Below are 25,489 nucleotides of genomic sequence, written 5' to 3' on the forward strand. Positions count from 1 at the left end.
CCCCAAGCAGGAGCTGAAATCCAGCCCAGTGTGCATTTCCCAGTTATCCCAGTCTTCCTGTGGCACTGCTGAGGCCAAACTCCCTGTGCAGCCCAGGGTGCCAGCTGGGCAATGCTGGCACCTGAGCCTGCAGATCACTGTGGCTCCCTGCTGCTGCCCAGGCATCTCCTCCTCAGCTTGCAGGAGCTCAGTTCCCCTCCTCACCTGAGACTTTGGCAGCCTCAAAGTAAAAAGAAGCTCCAAAAGGTCTTCTGACCCCCTGCAAGGCTCCCCAGCCTTCTTGAGTGGAAGGAAAGGATCCATTAATGCTTAACTTCATTTCTGTTTATCAAAGAAAAAAAAGCTTTTGTCAAGCATCAAAGCGGCGATTCGGGACACAAAGCAACTGCTTTGCTCTGGGCTCCTGAGGAGCCTGAGGAAGGAAAACACTTGTTCAAAATTCCCCACTAAAATGGTGAACCTGAAAACCCCAATTTGTTAAAAGAAGAGGCTCAAGAAATTCCCTGTCTGCTGTAAGCCTCTCGGGAAGTCTGGAGCTCTATCCAGGTCTGAAATCCTGGGCAAAAAGGATGCTGGCATTGCACCCTCTGGGGATTTGGGACTCCAGGCTGGGCTGAGGCTGGATCTGGAGCCAGCTGTGCACAGAGCCCTCAGACAGACCTGAAAGCCCCAAACAGGCTGAGGCAGCTGCAAGGGAAATGTAAAATAAACATGTGGCCTGAAGTCCGGATGTGCAGTTTATTTTAAAACCTAATAACTCCAGATAATTGATAGTGGAGTGCAGTATTTTCCATGCGTTGGATTACGAGCGTCTGTCGCTCACCAGAAGCTGTAACCTTGAGCTATGAGACATTATTGGCAGTATTTAACACAAATCTGTTTTCCATCATTGTCAAATCCCACTTCAATATGCACCACAGGAAGAAAGCCGAATACTAAATTGATTTCTCTAATGGGAAGTGTTCTTCAGGAGATACCGACCTGTGTGGAGATGCATTAATAGGATTACAATGGAACCTTTTTATTTTGCTTTATTTTTAATGGAGATTTCCCATTCTGACACACCTGTGAGATTCTGCTTGGCCACAGACATGGTGAGTCAAAGGCAAGGCAAGGCAGCGTACCATGAGGGGAGTGCCTGTCTCTGGAGATGTGGCTCCTGAACGTGGGACTGTTCTGCCAAGCTGTGGCTGCAGGGAGCAGCCTGGAAACAGCAGCATTTGCCACAGAGCAAAGGAGAGCTCACCAGGTACTGGTGACTGGGATAAGGTGCTGCATCCTGCTGGCACCTGAAAGCACACAGGACAACCCTCTCCTGACACAGCAGCCCTTGGGAGGGCCTGGAGAAGCATCTGGAGAGAAGCAGAGGAAAAGAGAGCCCAGACTCAGCATGGAGCTGGGTGTGGAAGCCAGGGGCTCAGCACCAGCCTGTCCCAGTGCTGGTGCTGTGCCCGGGCAGCCAGTGGCCAGAGCAGTGGAATTGGCAGCACTGGCCACCGTCCCCACAAGCACCAGGTGATCAATCTGGGGATTGTTGGTGCCAAGCAGGCAGGAGGAAGGCTTGCCTTCTCCAGGAGAGTGGGAATTCTGTCAGCAACAAGGTAATTACCTTACTTCAGCATAAGCTGATTGACAGGAAGCTAATTGAGGTTGAGAAGTTACTGTTTGTTCTGCCCTGGCTGGAGAGAGCCCCGTGAACTTCTCTCACTCCCTCCTGCTGACGCTGCCTGAGCTGAGGCTTGGCTGGGAGTCCCAAGCTCGAGCAATTGAAACCCTGCAGCTCTTCGGGGGTCTGTCCAGTGGGATGAGGAGTCGGGAGCTACACCCACCCCGCAGGGCTGGTGGTCGAGCCAAGCCCTTGAACAGCAGGTTCAGCTGGTAGCTGCTGACTCAGACATAGCTGGGCGCATGACAGCGCCACATTAAAACATCTGTGTCAGAGTTGTGGGCTTCTGCAAGGTTGTTTACAGGTCTGACTGGCAAAGCTGAACCTTTCCTTGTGATATGCTGAGGATTTATGTCTGTAAATATTGAGGGGAGGCGTAGGAGGTGTGATGAGTAACGGGGCTGTGCAGGGCAGACCCTCCGCAGGCAGAAGGTTCGCTCCTCGCAGCTGCCCTGCAGGGCTGGATGCTGCTGCCCAGCTGAGGGTCTCAGTGGCACACAGGGGCTGGGCTGCACTGAAGGATGCTGTTCAGGCAGGGAAGAGCCACCAGCCATTTGACAAACAAGGCTTTATAGATTGACAGGAGCACATTACATGTTTCCAAAGGCAGTATGGTATGCTCTGGAGCTAATTTGAAGGAAGGTTTTGGATTCAGAGACCATGCTGCTCTGGCATACCCTGACATAAGTGATGCTGTTGCCGTGGCAACACCCCAAATCTTCTCTTCCGCTCTCAAAATCCACCTGGGTCTCCAGCTGCCCTGGGAATGAACAGGGCTAGTGCTGCACACCCTCTCCCTGGGCACCTGCCCTTGGCTTTGGTCAGCAGGACTCATCCTGCTGTCCTGCAGCTCCAGCCCATCAGGCACTTGCACTGCTTTGCTGCAGCTGCCCCACTTCTCCTCTGTTGCTTGAGCAGCACTGGGCCCTGGGTGGGTATAAACAAGCTGCCACTGTGATGGATAAGCAAATCACAGCGTCAGTTAGAGCAGATTATACCTTTTTTCTCCCCTGACAGGAAGGAGATGTCTCTCCATACGAGCCTGAGGTTGCTCAGGGCAGCCACAACCTTCATCCATCACTGCTGGTCCCCAAGCACTCCTCAGCCAGAGATGCATTTGGTGGGAAATGCATCCACGTGGGCTGAGGCTCTTAAGGTGATCAGAGCTGATGGAGACCATGCTGCCCTGAGCTCTGTCTCAGGCAGGAAACTTGTCCTGCTGCCTCCAAAGAGGCATGGCCTGTCCCTTCAAGCTGCAAAAGGCACGGTAAATATGGAGAGTCTGGAAAAGTCCCAGGTGACAGTGGGAAAAGTGACTTGGCCCCAGCCAGCATGTGTGTCCAGACTGGCTGCAGCTCTCGGCCCCTCTCCCTGCTCTTGAGCCCATGCAGCTGCGATGCAGTGTGAGCACCTGCCTGTGGGCAATGGTGATAGATTCAGACTGAGCATCACCAGCTGGAGCCAGAGGAGCTGGGTCTGCCTTAAAGCAAAGTGTTCATGACCAGTCAGATATCACAGAAACATCTAATGGGATTACTTGTGATGCTGAGAGTGTTGGGTCTGCATCAGCTTCGTCCTGTGCTCAGCACAACCATGAAAGGCAGGGCTGCCAAGTGTCCTGTGTGGTAGAGCCCCTCGAGGGCAAGGGGGTCACACAGGAGCAGCAGCTGAGACGAGGCTGTTAGGGGGTTGTTGTTCCTGGCAATGTGAGCAGGTTTCCCGGGGAGGCTGGTGCCCTGGTGGCAGAAGCTGTGCAGGGAGAGCGGCGCAGATATGCAGCATTGGTGCGGCAGCACACGCCCATGCCAGAGACATCCCTCCTCACAGTGCGCCGGCGACACCGGGGCCACTGGGCCCCGGGAGGATGCCCTCCTCGTTGGGTGTGAGCACTCTGAGGGGCACAGGCCATGCAGCATTTGCTGGGAGTGCGTCGGAGTGCATCGCCTGTCAAGCAGCATTGATCCGGGTCTGTCCTACCTGAACGAGCCGCGGCCCCGAGCAAGTGCCAGGAAGACATTCCACTTAACAAGCACAATTAGGGCTGTGACACAATGGCAGGAAAGGAGCTCAGCAGCGGTGGTTAATGTTCTCACACCTCTGTGTGCTGCAGTGGGGCTGCACGGCTGCCTCTGGTACAGGATGGCTGACCCCAGCCCTGCTTACCTGCAATATGTTTGCTGGAAACTTCCAAGAAACTTCCAAATACAGAGGAGAAACATTTCCTCTAGGAAAGTCTGTGGAAATGCAGTGCTTGCTGTTGGAACTGGACCTGTCGGTGTTGTCCCTGGCAGCCAGGAACCAGGGCAGGCAGGAGCTCGGGCCGGGGCAGGCATGACATGGTGCTGCCCTGCAATGACAGTGCGGGGTGGCACTGGGATGGGGTGTGCCACAGTGGCAACCTGTAGCAGACGGGGCACAGGCTGGCAGGCTGGTGGCACCTGGCGCCACTGTCAGCTGGAATGGAGCCACTCACGTCACAGAACTGTTTCCTGCTGAGGCTGTGCCCATTTTCCTTCCATGTAATCTGAGGCTTCTTCAGCTCCTTCCCAGCCATGCTGTCCCAGTACCACCAGCCCAGTGTCTCTGCAGGTCATGCTTGTGGTCCCAGTGCCAGGTCCCTGCTGCTGGTGAGTGCCAGAGAGTTCATTGTCTGTTTGCTAATGGATGTGGGCATTAACATTATTATTTTGCATAGTAATTGGTGGCATGTGTAGCAAGGAGATCATCATGTGAGGAATGAGAAGTGAAGAGGTTTAGGGAAGCGGGATACTTGGGAGTTGAGACAGGGTGTTTGAGTGCCATGAATCGGTGCTCTGTGGCCAGGAACCCACCCGGTGTGGGCAATCTGCTTCCAGTGCTGCCCTGGCTGGGGGTTGTGGCTGCCCTGAGCAGCCGGCGCAGTTCAGGGTGCCAGCCCGCGTGACGGCAGGTGCCCAGCGCGCCGCTTGGCATCCGCCACAGGCAACGGCGGGCGGAAGCTTTCCCTCCCACGGTACCATACGGGAAGGCTTCTGTCACTGTGCCACTGCAGAGAGAGGAATTTAAAAGTGTGGCAAGGCAGGTTCCTCTGAACTGCCTCCAAATACCCGCCTAAGAATAGTGTCTCCCTCCAGAAGGGTGGCTGGCTCCAGGCTCTCGTCTCCGCGCGCTCTCAGCGCTCCATCCCTCCTCCTGTCAACCTGCGGGCTGTGACCAGCTGCTGGCATCGATGTGTGAGGGGCGGGGTGGGATTTAGGAGTCACACAGACGGCACGGATCTTCTGCAATGTAAATCTGCACTCCACCTGCACAAAAGCAGAAGTCATGGATTTATTCCCCAGCTTCTTCCCCTGCTAATAGCAGGCCCTCTGCTCTGCCTGTGATGTCTGGGCACAGCAGCTTTACCAGGTGATAAACCTGGCTCGGTGAAGCCTGACTTTGTGTCAAACACGGTGATGTTCCCCAAGCACAGCCTAATGCCAGCCATGCAGCTCATGGGGTTAGGCAGTAGAGCCCCCGTGTCCTGTCAGCTGAGATACAGCAAATCTGGTGTATGTGGCGTGGGAGAGGGGGAAAGAAACTGGCCGGGGCTTCCTCCCTGTGTGCCTACCACTGCAGACTTTTACCTTCGAAGCAATGTGCTGGAAGGTTTCCTTGCTGATTAAAGCCCAGCATTAGTATGCAGATGAAAATGCGAATCAGCCTAGATGAGGCTTCCTGGGCAGTAGTGGAAGTCAAGGATTTAATCTAGCCTGATCTTCAACATGGTTTAAACTCCTCAAGACAAGAGCACATAACCTGCTGCAGAGGTTTCATTTCAATAAACCTCCCTGTCAACAAGCTCCAGCAGCCTCTGTTTGCCTTCGCAGTGGTGGTTGGCAGAGGTGAAGGGCCTGGCATTGGTCCCTGCACCCCGTGCTGCTGCAGCAGTAACCAGCTGCTGCCAGGACACATCCTGGCATCCCTCCATGCCCCTGGGCTGTGCTGCTTCACTCCAGCACCTGGCCGGACCTGTTCATCTGAAATGCAGTGGTCTGAGCCTTAGCCAGCTCCAGCCGAGCCGCTGTTGGTGGCTGGACCCTCTCCCAGGACTGTGGTGATGAGCAAGTGAGCTTACTGCTGCTGTTCAGGGACCTTGAGACCTCTCTTCTGTCCACCTTCTATTGCTTGTGGGAAAGCCCTGCTTCATGCTCTCCCTGTACTTTTGCAGGACCCCCACAGCTGTTTCTGGGACCAGGACAGCTCCAGCCATGCTGGAGTTCTGCACCTCATCCTTTCAAGTTGTAGTATTTATTCACAAGAAACTAATTGTCATCTCTGTGCCAGGTTCTGGAATTTCTCCTGCCAAATCCCGCATACATCCCTTTGATACAGAGGCCAAAGCTGTGGAAGCGCCAGCTAAGTCCCAAGTTTTGATGAGAATTTGCAGAAGCTGAGATTGCCTTGAGAGTCTCCAAATCCAAAGAGAATTCATGGGCTGCAAAGTCAATGAACTGCCCCTCCTGAGGGTACCTGGGGCAGGGCAGAGCTGATAACGTGTTTGGTGGCCACAGCTCACAGGAGGGCTCACAGCCATGGTGGGCCAGAGAGAGGGGCCCCTCCTCCCGGCCCATGGCTCAGGAGGTTCCTTGGCCAGGCTTCGGTGTGGCAGTGGTGCTACCTTGTTCCAGGGGAGCTGTGGGGAAGCAGGGGAGGATGCTCTCACCAGCACTCAGGGATGGCACGCGGGCACAGCGGACCCCAGGCCCCAGTGCAGGCAGGCTGTTTAGGGCAGCAGGATCAGGGCAGGCAGAGAGGGAATATCTCTGGACAGAAGACCAGCTGACTTGATCAGCGAGCACTTAATTAGTCTCTGTGTTAAAGCCTCCATCCATAGCAGCTGTACACGGGCGCTGTGAGGACAGGAAGAATTCTTCAGCAAGAACAAGCAGTGAGACTGTGGGTTCCCAGACCTTCCTTCCAGAGTTGGAAAGCCTTCACACCAGGAGCACGGCCAAGAACTGCTGGCAATGCCAGGCAGCCGAGCACAGCCCTCACTGCTCCATCCTTGTGCATAAATTACCTCCAGGCTCTGAGCTAAACAAAGAGCCCTGAAATAATTCTGCATTTTAATAAAGTCAGCATTCATGCCACTGTCGTCCTTACAGAAAGAGAATTTGCATTTCCTTCTGCCAGCTCGCCCCACACAGCCCGCTGGCACTGAGGCCGGTGCACTCGCCTGTGTTCACACCAAGGATGACGTTAGATTTTGTTTCTTAATCACTGTGACACCAGAAACAGGGTAGAGCTGCCCAAAGCCCCAGACTAGAGAGCACACCAGTATCTCCAAAGCCCTCCAATGTTCAAGGGTGTCTGGAAAGCAGCGCTCTCCAAAACACTTGTGCTGGTGGCAGTGCATCTCCGTGTGTCCCCCTGGATCCCTCTGGCAGCAGCCTCTGGGCAGGCTCATGCCCCATGGCTCTGAGGGCTGGGGAGGAAGAGCTGGTGCTTGCACCGGTGGTCTGTATTCCTGTGAAAGCTGGAAGGAAACAAACTGCAGTTTCTCCCTCCCAAAGGGAAGGGATCCCCTGGGCTTAGAGTCTGCCACCAGCTGTGCCTCCAGCAGGCAGCATGCAGCGAGCAGATGAGCAGCATCAGAATTCTGTGCAGGTGCTGATGGGTGCTGGGCAGGTGCTTCCCTGGGCAGGCAGAGCAGAGCCATGTCTTCCTTCTCTTTGATGGGCCTGTCACTCTCATTTCCCTTCTCAGCCCCCTGTGCTGGACACACAGGCCAGGGGTCTTGTCTGCCTTTCCAGCTGGAGCTGAGACTGGGGCCAAAGCACCAAGTGTGTCCTGCTGAGGGTGCGGGGCTGCTGCAGCAAAGGGGCTCCTGCCTGCTCCAGGGTTTCCCCTCGTTCTGTGCGGGTCCCCAGCCCACACAGCTCTGTCCCACCAGTGCTGGGTTTCTACGGGCTGAGCAAACCTCTGGCTGCAGCAGTGCATGTGCATCCCTGCAGGGCCCACTGTGGGTCCCTCTCCCACCTCTTGCCTCTATCCCAGTCCCCTCTGCTGGCGCCTGTGCCAAACCCTGCCGTGGGGGATAGCAGCGATCACAGCTTTCAGCGTGTTCAATTACTGCCAGTTAATGATGATTAATTTACAATTAAGGGCCTCTAAAGGGTACTGTGTCTGTTAAATAAATATTGATCTTTCATTTGTGGCCACAGATATATTGCCCCAGTTATGGGAAGCGCTGCAGCAGCAAAGCCAGGCTCTCCCAGAGAGAGACTCCCTGCAGAACCCGAGCTCACAGGACTCTTGGGAGACTGGGGGCTGCCCAGTGCAGGGGACTGGGCTTGCCTCATCTCAGGAGCCTGGGCTCTCAGGGCTGGACGAGGATCATGATATCTGGGGTGTTTCAGTGCTGACTGGAAGTGCTCAGTCCAAGTGCTGTTGGTCCTGTTCCCATTTGCAGAAGGGGTGTGGGAATGGGGATGCTGGAGCTGGTGCTTCCCTATTGCATGACCCTTAATTGGCCTTGTAAAGTAAACAAATCGTCCAGAGGCTCCACTAGCAGCCTGACAACAAACTCCTCACTGAATATAGAATGTGTTTTCCACCCCCATTTCAGCCATGCTCTGGAGTCTCTGGCCAGCGTGGCTGTGCCACTGCCCACACGTGCATGCCACACTGTGGGCTACCTGACTTCTGTCTGTCTGAGCCCATTCTCCAAGAGGTATTTTTCTAAAAATCCCTTATCAATTACTTTTTAGCCATATGGCTCTTGCCCTTTTCCGAGGCATTGACCTCAAATAAACAAAGGCCATTTCAACCATTTGCCAGAGCCATCCAGTCCTGAATGCTGGAGCTCAGCAGGGATTTCTGCAGGAGTGTAACACTCTTCTTTCTCACCTGTGATTCTTTTCCACATGCAGATGATACGGAAACACCATCCCACCCTACCTCCAGCCTGTCTCAGGCAGTCCCTGAGTGTGCCCTGCTCCTTCTCCCTAGCACAATCCCAATCACTGTTCCCTCGTCTCCCTTCCCCTCTGCAATGCATTCCTTGGAAGCAGACTCACCAGGAGAACACTCTCTGGCTTTCTCTTTTATTTGAGGCATGTGTTTGGAACAGTGCTTTTGTTCCAAACGAGCACGTTGATTCATTCAGAAGTGCAGTTTCTGTTTTTGAATCAGCAGAGCTGTTTATGCTCATAGTGTCCATAAAACTGTTATTTTAGTCCTGACACTGATGCTTATGAATAAAATTTAGATCTCATTCAGAAGAACATTAGCTGTAGCTATTTGGCTTCTCGTTAAAGCATTAATTTTTATTGAGACCACATTGCCAAGCAGCTCCTTCTGCGTCTTGCAGCAACCAAGTACCTTGAAGTGGAGACTTGGGTAGGACCAGATTGCAGCACGTATCCCCCAGACCCTTGGCTCCAACCACTCCCTCTGCAGTTGCTGGATGATGGTGGGAACCTCCCAGTTCCCCCAGGTGAGCAGGGCACATGGGAGCAGGGGGACCATTCTCAGGGGCGATGCTGGGGTCTGCTGGAGGCGTCAGGAGCTGACACAGTAGTGCTTGCTCGTGCTGGGTGGATCTTGGATGTTCTGGTGCCAATTAGCTCTCCTATGTATTTATTGCACCTTTTTGCTTGAAGCAAGCTGTTAAATGTCAGAAACACTTTAGCATTTTAGCAGAAAGATAATTTTTAATAGATTCCACCTACAAAAAGGAGCTGACTGGCAGAATATTAAACTCAGGGAGATTTATTTTTACTCCGTGCCTCCAAACAGCTTGAGATAACCATTTTTGCATGGCTCCTTGCTGATTAATGCTGCTGTCTCTTGCCTGTCCTCCTCACTTGGTGCTGTGGCAGCTGTGGTCTCTCACATCCCATTAACCTTGTCTGCAGAAGGGATACCTGGCCAAAGCAAAGAATTAGCCCCTGTAATTAGGAATGTAAACATCTCACACTGCCTGCTAACATCCACACATCCTTCCCTCTGTCTGCTACCAGTGCTTGTTAGGGCAGGATACCCCCAGACAGGCTATTCCTATCATCAGCTTCCCACATACCAGCTTTCAATAATTTCTAGTTGAGGAAAAGCCTAAATAAAGCCCAAATCAAACCCAAAGTAGTTTTGATTCTTTGGGGACTAAGGTGGATGTTCTGTCAGTGCTGCTTTTGCTCTCGAAAAGTGCACTGGCAGGTGGTGGGGTTTGCTGGGACTGTAGAGAGGTTTTCTCTTCCTTAGCAGAGCTGATGGGTGCCTGGGATTCATGGCTGGCACTGGCCAAGCAATTGTTGTTAGTGATGGTGATGTCTGTACCCGGGCACTGTAGCTGGTGGCACAGCACCAGGCCAGCCCCAAGCGCTTCCACAGCAGCGCTGCCTGAGGTGTTGCAGGGATGTCACCTGTCACCTCTGCCTGTGGCCCAGGTTTGATTTTTGGGTGAAGCTGTATCCGTCTGTTCTCAGCATGAGCAGTGACTCCCTAGTGCAGGATGGAGCAATTGAATCATTGTTCATAATACAGCAGCTTCTGAAAATTCAGGTGACTTTATTTGTTTCTCGGTGATATAATGAGCTGTTTTGAGTGATGCTAGATTTAATGGCTAAATCAATGTGTGTATTTAGTGTTAGCCTTTATTTTAGCACTAAGTGACATGAGATAAGCAGACTTAGAGAGTGTTAATTGGTTTGTGTTTAGCATTTACACTAATCAGACTGTGCAGTGCTGCCCAGAGCTCTTCAACACTAGTAATTCTGTTTATCCAAACCAGGAATTGTTTACTCTATTGACTGGAGAGGCATCAGGCTGTTTTGTCACTCACTTGGATGTTACACTACATGTGTGAATTAACAGAGAGCCCTGGCTAACCCTGAGTGGTGCTGCACACAGCATGTGGGGAAAGGTGGCTGAGCAAACCCTGCTGAGACAGAGCGGCGCAGGGCCCCTGTGCAGGCAGCAGGAGCAGGAGTGCCCTCGGCACAGCCCTCCTGCCTCCGTGCTCCTGCCCTCGCTGCGAGCAGGGCGGGAGGCAAGAGGAGCCTGCACCCCTGTGCCAGCCCTCTGCCAGGTGGAGCTCCCACCGCCCCACTCCTGCACGGAGCCACTGCCGAGCTCTGGGCAGCGGCGTCGCAGCACACTCTTCCCCTGGACCACACGCTGGAGGGCTGTGCCACGGGGCTGTGGGCTGGGATTCTGGGGCTGTGCTGCCCAGAGAGGGGAACTCCCGGCTCTGCCGGGCAGTGTGGATGTGCCAGGACCCTCCTCCACAGTTGTGGCTGGACTGCCTGGCTGGGCTCACATCCATCCTGTACTGATGGGAGCAGATGTCTGGGCAGGAGCCCACCAGAGCATCCCAGCGACAGCACACTCTGGCCAGCCAGCAGCACACAGCACGGCTGCCTTCAAAATGGCTTGAAAATTGCCTCACCATTGCTCTGTTCCATCACCTGGCTGGTTTTATTAGAGTTGGTTTTGGATCATTTAATTTTTATCTAAACATTCACTTCCCAGCTGAGCTCTTGGAGAGCTCTGGCTCCCTGGCTGCTGCTGAGCCCCTGGAAATGGAACTGCCTGTAGGATGTGCTGATGGCCCTTGCTGCTGCTGGGAGCTGCCTCCTGAGCTATTCCTGGCCCTTCCCTGTGCAGCTCCAGTGCTCACTTTGCTCCTGGGCCCCTGACTCTTGCAGGGCTAGGTGTGATTCACCTGTGAGAACCCACAGTGTACTTCCCCAGCAGGGATGCTCCAGGTAAGAGAGGTCAGACATGCCACAGGCTGCTCGTGCTCCAGGCTGCTCTAGGCTGTGCTGGGAGGCACAGCAAGACGAATTCCCTTTTATTTTGCAAAGTGCTGTTTCACTGATTTCTGCCAACCAGCCCCAAACTGGGTTGCGGTGCCCCTCAAGTGCCGCCCCTGGGGACAGTGCAGAGAACCCAGAGTCACCATTATCTGGAGCTGCAGCAGCATCCTGACAGTCCCTGGGATGGACGTTAAATCACTGTGTGAGGGCAAGCAGAGGGATGTCACTGGGGCTCAGGGAGGAAGCTCTGCGGTACCGTTTGCACTGACTGTATGATCCGAGTCAGAATGAGAATCATAAATCTTGATTATTCTCTGTCTCAGCTGATTTGAACCAAATGCCTTGGACAGGGATATAGTTCACATCTTGCTGAAAACTGCAAAAAAACTGATTAAATGTACAAACTGATATCAATAGCACTCTATCTCTGTTAATGCCCAAACTGTCAGAGTTTGGGGAGAGCATCCTGTGTGGGCAGGCTCTGTCCCAGCCCAGATCAGCTTCCTGAGGGGTTTCAGAGCTTTCTCCCCACTGTTACTTATTTTGGTACTTTGCTCCTGCAATCCTGGCTGTTATTATGACACTGTCAATTACAGATGGCATCTCTGATTCTGATTGCACTTTGCTTACAATTAAGCATCCTATAGAAAAATGGAAATGCTGGGTCATTAACATAGTGTAATAATAAGGTAAACCATTCAATTATGGAGGAAAAAACACTTTGAATAATAAGGATATTGTATGCCTAAAAGACACTCAGATGCCAGTATATTACCATTCTTGCATACATAATAAATGAACTTAAAACCAAAAATAATCAACAGAAGCAAATAAAAAATAGCTGTGCCCTGGCAGCAGCCTGGCTGGTATCACTCCCTCCAGGGGCAGGGGAGAAGCTCTGGGGTGGGAATGGATAAGTCTTGGATCTGTGTAGGCCTTGGCAGTTGTGTTGGGAGATGCCTTGGCCACTGCAGGACTTTTCTGATGCTGGAACTGACGTGGTTCCTGCTTGCATGGGGAGGAGGCAGTGAAGGGGCTGGGGCACTGGTGGGCATTGCTGCCTGCAATAGCAAGGGGAGCACTGGGGCTCTGCCCAGGGCATCTGCTGGGCCCCAGAGGCTGGATGCAAACACTGGTCCTGTGTAGATTAAACAATAGGAAATGGTGCAGTTGAGAAGCTAATGCAGTTGGGAAGATCTCGCCACTCAGTGTCTCTGTGGAGGGATTTGGAGCTGGCTTTGCTAGCTCCAACAACTGCTGAGAGCCCGTGACCTCCCCACCTGCCCTTCAGCTGCTCTGCCCTGCAGCACTGATGGCTTGCATGGATCCATCTCACTGACAGCTAGAAAAGGAACAGGAAACTGCAGAGGGTCATGCCCCTGGCCACCACCTCTGACCAGCCTGGGGCTCCTGTGGCAGCCTTGATGGTGGTTTTGTGTCCAGCCTTTCTATGCTGGTCCCTCTGGCAGGAGGGCAGGAGTCCCTCTCCCATCCCGGCTGCCAGCGGTGCTGGAGCTCCGCACAGGATGTGAACGATTACTGCTGTTTTCAGCCTATTTGGCAGTATCGCTCCTCCATAACAATTCCCAGCCTTTTAGCTGTTGATGGCTTACCTATTACTCTGGCACTGCGTTAGGATAACATCCAGATACATCTGAAGAATAGAATTTATTTACTCTTTTCCCTGAAAAGCTTTTAGTATGATACAGCTGTGGTGCTTTCACTTAGGCAGCCATTATTGCCAGGGTGTTTTTCCTGGTAGAATTAAATTTTCCAGAAGATTAAAAAGGACTCCTCCTCAGGATATGCAGCTCCAAACCACTATATTTTAATATTTTATTTCCCTGGCCTTCTTTGGGAAGAGCCCGTCCCGTCTTTGGGAAACTGGAGAGATTTGAACCAGCCGGTTGAGTCTGATCAGTGTTAGGTGCGAGCTGCACGGTGTGCACAGAGCTCTCTCCCCATGAGTTGTAGCTTTCCCACATCCAACTGGCTGTTCCAGGTACTGCAGCCTGCAATTCCAACAGCGCCTGTAATTGACAGTCTTGAAACTTCCACAGGCATCGCTTAGCAACCGTCAGGGCTGAGCTGGGTGGGAGCACTCCTGGGTGGGAGCACTCCTGGGTGGGAGCACTCCTGCACGGCTGTCCCTGTGGGCTCCTGTTGCTCTGCTCGAGGCAGGAAGGGGCTGGGGGCTCATCTTGCTGCATGTTGGTGTTGAACTCCCAGACTGGGAATCCCGAGGGGGTGGGAAGGGAGCGCGTGTGATGGCTGCTGCCAACAAGGTGCAATGGATTGCACGCTCCAGAGAGTCTTCTGTCCTGCAGAGATTGCATGTGCACGTGCATTTCATGTAGCTCTGCCCCGTAGCTGAGCACTGGCATGGGGCAAGCAAAAAACAGCGGCAAGTGAGTGAACTGGCACCGAGGGGGCTTGAACTCCTGTGTTGAAGGGAAATCTGGACTGGGAGCAGACTAGCTTGACTTGAACATCCTCAGTGAGGGGAGACAGGCCTCAGCCCTGCCTGCCCGTGAGTCCTCATTCCAGTGCTCTGCTGTAACTGTGACTAACACAGTAATTAAATCCAGTAGACAACGCTAAGAGATTCCAGGGAGTAGAATCATGGTGCTTCTGTAGGGAATGGTAGTGAGACTTCGTCAAAATCATTTTGGCAGCAGAGGGGACAGAAATACACATTTCCAGCCTTTTTCACAACCTGTTCCACGGCTGACCGCTGACCAACAATAAATCTTGCACTAAAATTGGAGAGATTGGGCCAAATTTATCCCTGGTCAAACAATGTCACACTGAATACACATCTCCATCCACAGGGCTGAGGCTCCTTTGCACAGCCAAAGCCAAGTGGTGCTGAGAGCTGTTTGTGACACCTGAGGAGGTGTGTGCCGAGTGCTCCCAGCCTTGCCAGGAGCTGCCCAGGTGGAGGAGCCAGCACAGCCCTGTACCTCCCACAGCTGCTGTGAGGAGGGCGCTGGGGAAGGGCAGTCCCCATCAGGAAGCACATCGGGCACTTCCCCATCAGGAACCCCACAGCACTAACTTGAGCCTATCCAATTTGTGTGAGAGCTGTGCAGGCAAGGGATTTGGGCACAAGGCAGCAGCCATGTCCCAGAGGAGATCCACTTTGAGGAAAGAACAGAAGAAAGCAAGATTTAGCATTAGGATCATAATTTCAGATTACATTGTGCATGTATCAACAGCCTATACTCATGAGAGCCTTGGGGAACACAATGCTGCAGCAGCTCTCCCAGCTAGCCTGATCAGTGAGGGCTGGTTTTAATTGCAGCTGAATGGATCTAACCTTGTGATGTCTGTTCACAAAGCATTGCCAGATTAATATAGGTTCCATAGATGCTTCTGCTAAAAGACTTTAATGGATCAGCTTAGTACTCTGCTCCATGATTATAGCATTCCTACCCACCTATCATGCCTGAGCCAGATGGTCCCAGTGAAATCAGAGCATATTTATATTTTTGTCTGCTACTCAGCCACCTGCCCACTGATTTTGTTGCATAGTGGTAGGAGGAGAGGAGACTTCCTGGGTGCAATTTGCCCCCCCCCCCCTTTCCCTAGCCGCTGTATCTGCCCCACCTCCTAAAAGGCCCCGGAGGAGCCACAGGCTCTCCCGAGCTCGGGGTGCCAAGGAGGCTTGCCCGGCTGTCTGGAGGGCAGCCACACTCCTGGCCAGCATCTGGCACAGAGGCAGCTGCTTCCCCGGGTGCTGGGGGATGTTTCCAGTTCCATTGGTGATGAGAGCCATTAAGAAGTTACAAGTACTAAAGAGGTCTTGAGCGATGCCTATAAAACCTTTGAATCCTTGACAGAATCAATAGCAGGTTCTCAGGAGTAACTTCTTATCCAGACCAACTTAAGCACATGCCAATGAGCCGTTAAAGATTTTGCATTTTGTGGAGACACAGAAGCCCTTTCATTGGGATTTCTGGACTCTAGACTAGGCGATATTGTGAAAAATCACATTAGAAATAGACTGTGCTCCGAAGGACTTTCCTCAGTGTGTCTGGGGGTGTGGCTGCAGTAGTGCTCCTGGGTGGCATCCTCGCTCCAGGCACCGAGGGGTGGGAGCCTGGGCTGCGGAGCCGCGTCCGGGATTTGCGGATTGCTGCGGTGGGCAGCACCGACCCCTGCCGGGGCAGCAGGCCAGGGGGACTGCCAGGGAGGGAGCAGGGGAGCTGTGCCCCATGAAATGGAGGTCCTGGGGTGGCAGCTGAGGTGCAGCCGAGCTGCCGTGGGGTCCCTGAGCCGTGCCAGCAGCCCAGGAGCAGGAGCCAGGGCAGGCTGTGGAGGTGGATCCGCAGCCGGGTGCCCGCAGCCCCGCCAGGCGCTGCCCCCTTGCCGCCTCTCGGATACCTCTGCTTTTGACACGGATTCCAATTTGGCATCTCGGTTGCCATGGCAACTCCAAGCTGCCATTCTCTGATCGGCTCAGCTCTCAGTTAGTCAACACGCGTTAGCACCTGCGTTGGTATGGCAACCTGGGACCGCGCTCCATCGGCCGCGCTGCCGAAGGACGGACGGACGGACGGACGGACGGACGGACGGCTCCAGGCAGCCCTGGACGCGCTGGGAGAAGGGCTGGCCCTGCTGAGGGACACTCGCAAGCCCCAGCTGCTTCTTGTTCCCTGGCTGCACTGGGGTCCGGGGCTGCCCCCACCCCGGCTGTAGCGTCCTGGGCTCCCACGTCCTGCACGGCCTGGGGGGAAACTCAGCAGGGACGTGGCACACAGAGCAAGGATGTGTCCTTGCAGCTCCAAACTGCCCCTCACAAGGGTGTGTTCTGCATAGACACAGAACGGCTTTGGAAACACTGGGAAGAGGGAAAGCTCCTTGTTTTGAAGAGGGAAACCAACGGTAGAGGCAACCACTAATCTGGGGTTGCAAGCCCTGCAAAAGCAAGTCACAGAGAGGGGTGGTTCACCCCCTTCTCCCAGCCACCACATTGCTAACCATTAAACTCTTCCAGTGAGTCTCCTGGGGATAGTTTGTGTTCCTTTGGCCCCCAATCTGAAATGGCACCCGCTTTTCTGAAAGGGCTTCATAATTTGCCTTTGGTGTTTTTTAACAGACATATGTGAGCTGTTTGAATTAGAGCAATGTGAATCTATTAGGCAGCGACAGATGCAAGTTTTGTGTCTCTTATTAGAAGGGATTGGCTTCTGAGGTTTAGTGATGTGCAAAGGATTGGACTTTGGAGAGATTAAAATTATTTTCAGCGTTAAGCACAATATTTCTGAGCTAATGCACTCACTCTTGAATATAGATTCACAGACTGAAAAGATTATAAAACATTAAACCTATGTAAATTCAGCTGTAAATTTATGTTTGAACAAATTCAACAAGAGATTTGACTCGGGGGCTTATAGCAAATGGGTTCTGCTTTTAATGCGTACTGCAGGCTCAGTTGCAATGCCGCTCTCCCCTTGAAAGTCCCACGCCTGCTGAATTACTGGCAGGTCACAGCTGACAGCTCAAGCAATTATACCGGAATGTGTTAATAATAAAAAGAAAAAGGATTCATGTTTGTCTTTTCAGAAGACAAAAGCAGCTGTTTGCTCCACCCCAAGGAGCAGCAGAGAGGAGTTCTGTGGGCAGGGACACTTGCAGCACCTGGCCATTTCCTCTTCTCATGGCAGCTGTGCAAATCCTTGTCCTCCTCTGTGATTCCCCAAGCCCTGGGAGTTGCTGTGAAGTTTTTTCTCTTGTTGAGAATATGAAAATACAGTTAACAAAGACTCCTTTTGAGTGGGATTGCAGGAAACCTGCAACATGGTGAACAAGCTGCCTACACAGAGATAAATGACAGCTGTGACTGAAGGAATAAACAAGATAATCTGGATTTAAATAAACCACAAGGGGATTTTGGCAACATGCAAATTCGCAAATTTATAAAATGTATCCTTTGAAAATAAAGAGCTTGTTTGAAGCCAGCAGTTAAGAGCAATTACTACAGCACATTTTCCCAATGAGGGCCTCTGCTCCAAGCCAGGGCAGGCAGGAGCCACCTGCCCTGCCTGCCGCCCACAGTGCCTGGGGGCCTTCTATGCACAGAGCAGAAACCTGAAGGAGTGAGAGCAGCAAGCCCCTGTGCAGCTCAGGGGTGCTGGGGGTGCACAGAGCAGTCTGCCCCTCCTCAGCCTCTGGGCACAGCACAGGGGAGCGAACAGGAAAGGAGAGAAATATCAAAAGCCCAAGCAAGTACTCAGTAATATACATTGGATCATCTGCTTGGAGGACGAGGTAATTCCTGGGTCCAAGGCCACCGTGACAGTTTAGTTTTGGCATTGCACAGTGCAATGATGCTGCACCAACAAGCACAAGGGGATGAGACCCGTCCCGTAAGGGAGCAGAGGGTTTGCTCATGCTGTGTCAGCAGAGCTCCTGCCAGCGGATTGTTGTCACTGTTCCCCCTTTTCAGGTGAGCAGTAATGAAGAGAGAAGAGGTGGCAGGTGGGGAGACACCAGTGGCAGAGCCATGAGTAGACATGTCCCATTCCAGCACTTCACCTGCTGCGCTGCCCTGTGGAGGTGTGTCAGACGCAGTCACTCCCTGGCCATGCATCTTCGGCAACCAGACTGGCCTTGAAAGGGACACAAACACTGCAGGGAAAGCCAAAATGTGTTCCAGAGGGAGCACAGCCCTAGCCCCATGCTGCAAACTGCTCTGCATCAGCCGCTGCAGGAGAGCGATGCGGAGCGTTGCTGTGCCTGCACACACAGAGCTGGTTAGAATTCCGCCGGCACACAGGCAATTAGGGCAGAGCACATGGCAGCAGCTCTGTGAAGGTTAACTGCTCTGAGGAGCATTCCTGCCGTGCCAGAGGCTCGGTTGCTCCAGCTTTAACACCCTTGTTATTCCCAGCAGCAGGAGCCGGCCGTGCTGTGTGCCGCTCTCTTTGGCAGCAGTTATTGCATGCCACTGGCTGCATGCAAGGCACCCGACCCTAGGGCTGCAGGCTCCAGCCTCCTTCACCTGCACAGTGCAGCTCGGCTCCTGCCCCACTAGAGCAGCACATGGGGAGGGATTCTGAAACACAGCAGAGTTTGGGGTAAAGCCTTTCTGTATGTATGTCCCAGAGCCACAGTCATTCCGGGCTCTGCAGGGCCAGGGTGTCTTGAGGACACACTGTGGCTTCCAGCTTTATGCTTAAAACTGTACAGCAAATGCTGAATCTGCTTCTCCTCCTCTTTTCCTTGATCACTGCTTCCCCATTTTCTCTCCTCAGGGCCAACCCATCCATCTATTTGTCTTTATTGTGCATGGAGTTAAACACAGCCCTTAAATGTGGCAACACTTCCAGATTATTAGCTCTGCAATTTCTTGGCTCCCATTTATTATGGTAACATCATGTGAAGGGGCAGTTGTAATTAACACGTTTGTTCATACTTCTTTTAAAAACCCCCAGTGTGTTTGTTTTATACAAACCAAACCAAATGCCCTGGGGCATCTGGTGCTGCTGTGAGGAAGGAACACCGTTGTGGCTGTTGTCCTTGCTGCAGGTGGGTCGCTCCCCATCCTCCCCTAGCAGCTGATAGCCATGGGCTGTGAGAGTGGGCATGGAGCAGCGCTGCTGGTGGCAGCACCTCCCACTCCTCCACCCCCCACAGTACAGCAGTGAGCACCCAAGGGCTCATCTCTGATCATATGGTGGGTCTTGCTGGGTATGCATAGCCATAAAAGCAACTTCCTTCCCACAGGGCTGTTAAATCTGGGTACTGCATTCCCCAGGGAAGCTGGTCTGTAATTCTGCAGCATCTGCAGTCCCCAAGTGCTCCTATCCCTCTTAATTTTCTTCTTAATTTTTTTTCTTAAAGGAATAAATACCTCAAGGTACATAATTCTGACCAAACCTTGCTCTCTTCGTGTCACTGCTGCTCAAGTGGCTGATGCAAGGCATGCATGAAGCACCAGAGTGCTCTGGACAGAAGACAGGCTTGCAGGCCCCTTGCCATTGGGAAGGCAGCTCCAGCAGGACCTGATGCCACAGGGATGGGCTTCCCTATAGAGCCTGGCCACCAGCATGCTGGCCCTGAGACACGGAGTCCTGCAGCCCTGCGGCTGCATTGCTGGTACTCAGACAGACACTGTTCAACAGGAAAGGTTCTGCAACAGGACAGGGGCAGCCACAGGAGCACCAGCCTCTTCACCCACAATGCCGAGGACACTGGCAGGCCTGTGGCAGCACCAAACCCACCCTCACTCTTGCCTTGGCAGAAGACCCCTCATCACCCCTGTTCTCAGCAGAACAAGCATGGTGGGCTGGATGGCGCCAGCAGTGAATACACAAATTACAGAGGCATTAAAGCCAGTTGAAGCCTTTAGCAGTCAAATATGAGGTGACACTGACAGGCACATCTAGCAAGCTGTGCCTATCATCTGCTTCTGCTCCAGGCTTCAGCTGCATTATTCCTGAAATGGGTCTTCCTGGGGCCCAGCAGTTTGACGTCAGCATTACTGTGGCTGTCGCTGCCCAAGGTGCTCTCACAGAGCCATTTCAAGCCTATTCACGTTATTTCCTCACCATATGTTTGTACTAAAAATAGTTGCAGTACGAAGGGATAATCCTGCAAGGCCATGGGCATTGCCATCCTCCGTGTCTGACACAGGAGATCTGCCCAGTGCCATGAGTGCTTCCCCAGGGCAGCGACCCCATTCCTGTCCTTGGCACTGGGGCAGGGCTGGGGCTGCCCACGGCCAGGGCCACAGTGTGGCTGTGCCACAGCCTCCAGCCCCGGTGACATCTGGCAGCACAACAGGTGTGAACGAGGCTGTGACACTCCTGCAGGGGACAGCTTGTGGGTCCCTTCCAATTCAGCTTATTCTGTGATTCTGTGATCACTTAAAACCCTCTGGCTGGCTATGATAATCCTTAACTGGTGGCACTGGGACAAGAATTTACCTCTTCATTTTCTTAGACATAACTGCTATCTCACTGCAGTTTCATTTTACAATATGGTAATATGCTATCCAGGAAAATCTTGCTACATGCTAATTTATCCAGTAGGCAAATTCCTTTTGGCTAATAGAAGTGCTTGCACAGGAAGCTCAAAACCCAGCAGCAATTAATTATTGACAGAGCATGTGAATTAGAGATAAAAGAAAAGTCATTCTTTCTCACATACAAGGTAGTAAATAAATTTAATTATTGTACTAGAAGCAAGGGATCTTATTCTGTATTAAGTTTTATTAGCTGAGACATTTAAAAGCATGTCATCATAACAAAAAGGTCCTGTGTAATCCGAACTGCGCCGCTCCGTACACGGCTCTGGAGTGAATAGGCTTAATTGAGCAAATGGGAGCAGATGGCTCCTGAGCAGGCAGGTATTGTGCAGGTTTAGTGCCAATTAGCTTTGGTCTACACACGCCTATGGCAAAATGTCTGCATCGTGTGTCACCAAGGCTGACTTTACATTTTGGGTGCCCACCGTGGCCAGGGGCTGAGCAGAAACAAAGCCAGAAAGACTTGGGTCTGGGGTCACACAGGAGTGACAGCATCTCTCCTCCTGCATGTCCCTGCACCTGCACAAGGCGCCCACCCTGCCTGGCTCCTCGCTAACCACCTCCTCTGCTTGTGCACAGGAACGTGATGCCCAAGACGCTGGAGGGACAGATCACCATGGAGAAGACCCCCAGCTACTTCGTGACCAACGAGGCCCCGCGGCGCATCCACTCCATGGCCAAGGACACGAAGCTGATCGTGGTGGTGCGCAACCCCGTCACCCGCGCCATCTCGGACTACACACAGACCCTCTCCAAAAAGCCAGAGATCCCCACCTTCGAGGTGCTGGCCTTCAAGAACCGGACTCTGGGGCTGATTGATGCCTCCTGGAGTGCTATCCGCATTGGGATTTATGCCCTGCACTTGGAAAACTGGCTCCAGTACTTCCCCCTCTCCCAGATCCTGTTTGTCAGTGGTGAGAGGCTCATTACTGACCCAGCTGGAGAAATGGCCAAAGTCCAGGACTTCTTAGGCCTCAAGAGGATTGTGACAGAGAAGCATTTTTATTTTAATAAAACGAAGGGGTTTCCCTGCCTAAAGAAGCCAGAGGATAGCAGTGCTCCCCGGTGTTTGGGCAAGTCCAAGGGTCGAACTCACCCCAAAATAGACCCAGACGTCATCCACAGACTGCGGAAGTTTTACAAACCCTTCAATGTCATGTTTTACCAAATGACAGGCCAAGATTTTCAGTGGGAGCAGGAAGAAAGTGATAAGTAGAACCACAAAATCAGGAAAAAAAAAATTTTTTGTTTTTGGGATGTGAATCATCATTTGAGACCCAAAACTCTCTGGGGGCCTGAGGCTCAGCCCTGTGTGTAACAGGCTCTTGTGTTGTCAGGGCTGCAGCAGAAGTCGCCCCACATGTGCAGTTCTGGAACTGTAGTGGCCTGTCACCTCGGGCTGCACTCGGGCTCTCCCAGTGCTGCGCTGGGGGCCAGGGCAGGTGGGAGGAGGAGGGGGCAGGGGGAGCACGGCTCCTCAGGGTGATGGGGCACTTTGTGTCGACATTTCGCTGCTGGTGTCTCCCTTGCAGCCAGGCAGGCAGGTCCAGACCTCCTGCCACGGCAAGCTGGGCGAGAGGGTGGCTCCCAAAACCCAGCACTGGGACAAACCCATCGATTTGATTTCTCCTGCCCTGCACTTTAGTTTTGCCCAAACAGCAGCATCAGATCTGGTCAATTCAGGCCTTGTGCACTCACATGCACACTGGTCTTTGTGTGTGGAAGGAATAAAGCCAGTTATGCTGCAAAGGAACTATGTACAGGAACTTCATTTGCACCAAACGTTTCAATTACTACTTGCACTAAAACTAGAATTTACCAAGTGCCACAGACACCTGGTCTCAGTTCTCCTCTGACTGATGGGTGCAATTCCACTGCTGGAAGAGAGTTGTTCCTTCCTTGCTGAGATGCTCAGTGAGATCAGAACTGGGGTCCCCACAGGTCTCCACCCTCCTGGAAGCTGAAAGCACACTCCAGGCTCCCCAGGAGTGAGCCAGGCTCCCACCGCCAGCCCGGCTGCCAAGGCACAGTGTGGTGCCACATGTGTCCACACAGCACCTCGTGGCCAGGCTGTGCCATGCCCTGCTCCATGGTTTGGAGCCAGTATTGCAGTGGGGACCGAGGGGGTGGCTGCAGGTGGAGGCCTGGCACAGCCCTGGCACGGGGTCTGACAGTCAGGACCCCGGGCACTGCCACTCGTTTGCACCTTGGAAATGCAATCCCTGCTGCTTGCTGTGGACAGCTGGGGTCGCAGAACAGGGAAGCAGCCTTCATCTTACTTCAGAAGTACAAAAGAGCAATTAATTCCCAGGGCAAGCACTGCTCAGCGCACAAAACCTGTGCTTTCTAGTGGAAATTACCAACTTACCCAAATTTGCAAATCCTGGTAGAAACTATTGAACAAACCTGTGTCCCCACTCGATCCCTCAGTGTCATGAGAGCTGTTTGCTGGGCCCAGCAGACAAGAGCAGAGCTTTCACACAATTCCACCTCCACTGCTGCGGGAAACCAGGCAGAGGGGGAGCAAAGGTGAAATGCAGAGCTGCTGAAACGGTCCCTCGCATGGTGATTTCTCAGGGCACTCAGATATGCTGGCAGCTCTCTTTGCTCTGATGAGGGCTAAGACTACCTCCAGCTTGGGGTGTAGCCACACGAGAGCCCCCTCGCATTGGGCAGGTCCCCAGCAGAGGTGCAGGAAGGGGTTGCTGCAGGAGGACCAGGACTCAGTTCTGGTTGAGGTGAAAGAGCTCCCTACAGCTCCAGCTAACCAGATGAAATCTGGTTGCATTCCTTGGGTGACAAGCTGGCCCTGCTCAGGGTTTAAGGGCCTGTTGTGTGGCTCACTGCGCCATGAAATGAGCAGTGCCTTGGATTGGATGAGAAGAGCTGAAGCCATTTGGACCATTTACTACGTGGCCCATGCTGGAGGGACACTGCGAGGTCCCTGCTGACATCACGCCAGTTCCCATCAGCCTGGTCAGATTTAAAAACAGCTCCTGACATAGCACAGTTTTCACAAACTCACAAACTTCCAAATTACTACAGGAAAATTGGAAGTATATAATAAGAATAATCTTATGGTGTTTCACATGCTATTAAAATATCAGAACAGGTCCTACATGAAACCTGTTGTTGCATAATTTGGTGCAAGATGCTGAGTGGAGGACAAGGGGCTCCAGGCCCAGTGTCCCCCTCAGCAGAGGGATGTCTGGGAGTCTCTGCCTGTCCCTGGAGAGCTGCACCCGCAGCGTGGTGCAGGGCTGAGTGCTGGGACTGGCCCTGGCTGCCAGCTGGAGGGGCTCAGCTCGGGGGATGGAGGCTCCTGGCTGGGCTGGGGACACGCTGCGCCCGTGGGCCCCTCCGCCTGCCCCCCACACTCACTCCCATCATTTCTGCCATATATTCAGAGGTTTATTTTTTATACCAGATGCCATCTCCAGCTCGGCAGGAGCTGATGGGTGCCCACTGGGAGAGGAGACCCTGCTCCTCTGCCCTGAGTGCCTGCTCCGTGGACACCAACCCCTCAGCATGGTGGGACAGGATGCTCCAGCCCCACAACCCTCTCCCCAGGTGCAGCTGTGGTGCCACCAGCACTGCAGTGCTGGGAGGGAGCAGGGGCATGCCAGTCACCCTGGGCTGGGGGCATGGGGACTGGGGTGGGCTGGGGGGTACTGCTATTTTGTTTTGTTCTTTGGAAATGCACCTCATGTATGCCCTACTGCAGCTGGGGTTGGATGGGGGGATTATTTTCTATCTGGCCAGAGAGAGGCCTGCCAAATGAGAGTCAGGTTAATAACACTTTTTTTAAAAAAAACTATTCAAATGTCAGCATTAGAATGCACAGGAAATTGAATTTTGTATTTGGTTTCAATTAGCAAAGCATAAATTATATTTAATTTTCTACACAGACTGAGTGATTCATTGTTCTGGAAAAGCTGGTACTTTCTGGTTCAGAGACTGGAAATGGAGAGTGGGTCTGTTCTGAATTTTACTTGCTGTGCTGTCACTGCCTCCCCAGTGCGTCTCTGTCCGTCAGTGTCTCTGTACCTGAACGATGTGACTGTCCTGAACTGAACCCTGGAACCCCCAGCACTAAACAATAAATCATTGTAGCAGCTGCATTTCTTGGCTCCATTTCTCTTGGCCCCCCCAGCAGCACCAATACCCCATGAGCAGGAGCCACAACAGGACAGTGCTGGCCGTGAGCTGCCAGCCCAGCTGGCTGCTGTGACTCGCCCACAGCCCACAGGCAAAAGGGCCGGGCAAGGCACAGGCTCAGAATGAGGACCAGGACCAGAACCACCTGGGCCAGCCTGCAAGTCCTGGTGTGGGGGAGAGCATTCCCCACTGACCTCTCAGTTTGGGGCACACCTCCCAAGGCCACAAAGAACAAATCCCCGAGCAATACCTGGAAGATTTCACTTGCTGCTGATTAAGGATAAATCAGTGAAATAAAAGAGAGGGATGAGAGAGGGCTGGCTGCCAGGGTAAGAAATTTGGAGGAAAATTTTTTAATCTTATTTTGTGTGCACAGCTTCCTGCTTGTTTGAAAAAAGGTTATTTCACAGCATGACCCTATTGTGTCATCTGATAAAAACCACAGAAAAACTTTTATCGACAAAATTAGGAAGTAGTGAACTATAAAATTGCTAATTATTTTCTAGTAAATTTACTTTTAAATAACTTTAGACACCAATTACAGGCACCATTAAGCACCATTAACACTGGGTATATTTACCAAACAAGGATGGAATACTTATTCAAATCAAGATCATTTTGGTGTAGATTCTGCTGTTTGGAAAGCAACCCCCTATCACCAGATATTTAAAAAGCCATCAGAAGATCAATTACACCTCAGGTTCCCGAACTTTGAGTGTTGGTGTGATGCAATTCAACCCTTGAAGGAAACACCTGTGAACAGGAGCTAATGTCCTAAGGAGCCGCGCCGGTGCCGCGGTGCAGCACCGGGCCGGTGTCCCCCTCTCCCGGGAAGCCACTCTCACATCCAGC

At 52.7% G+C, this 25,489-nt stretch overlaps 1 protein-coding gene across 1 annotated transcript in view; it reads left to right on the forward strand.

The window, feature by feature from the left end:
- The window catches only part of HS3ST4 (heparan sulfate-glucosamine 3-sulfotransferase 4), a 54,441-nt gene extending 29,841 nt beyond the window's left edge, over positions 1-24,600 (forward strand). The window contains exon 2 of the mRNA XM_053957950.1: positions 21,059-24,600. Within this exon, the coding sequence (XP_053813925.1) occupies positions 21,059-21,695 (637 nt within the window). The 3' untranslated portion in view covers positions 21,696-24,600. The remainder of the gene's footprint in view (positions 1-21,058) is intronic.
- Positions 24,601-25,489: the final 889 nt, after the last annotated feature.

The sequence above is a fragment of the Vidua chalybeata genome, chromosome 16, assembly GCF_026979565.1.
Source record: "Vidua chalybeata isolate OUT-0048 chromosome 16, bVidCha1 merged haplotype, whole genome shotgun sequence".
NCBI lineage: Eukaryota > Metazoa > Chordata > Aves > Passeriformes > Viduidae > Vidua > Vidua chalybeata.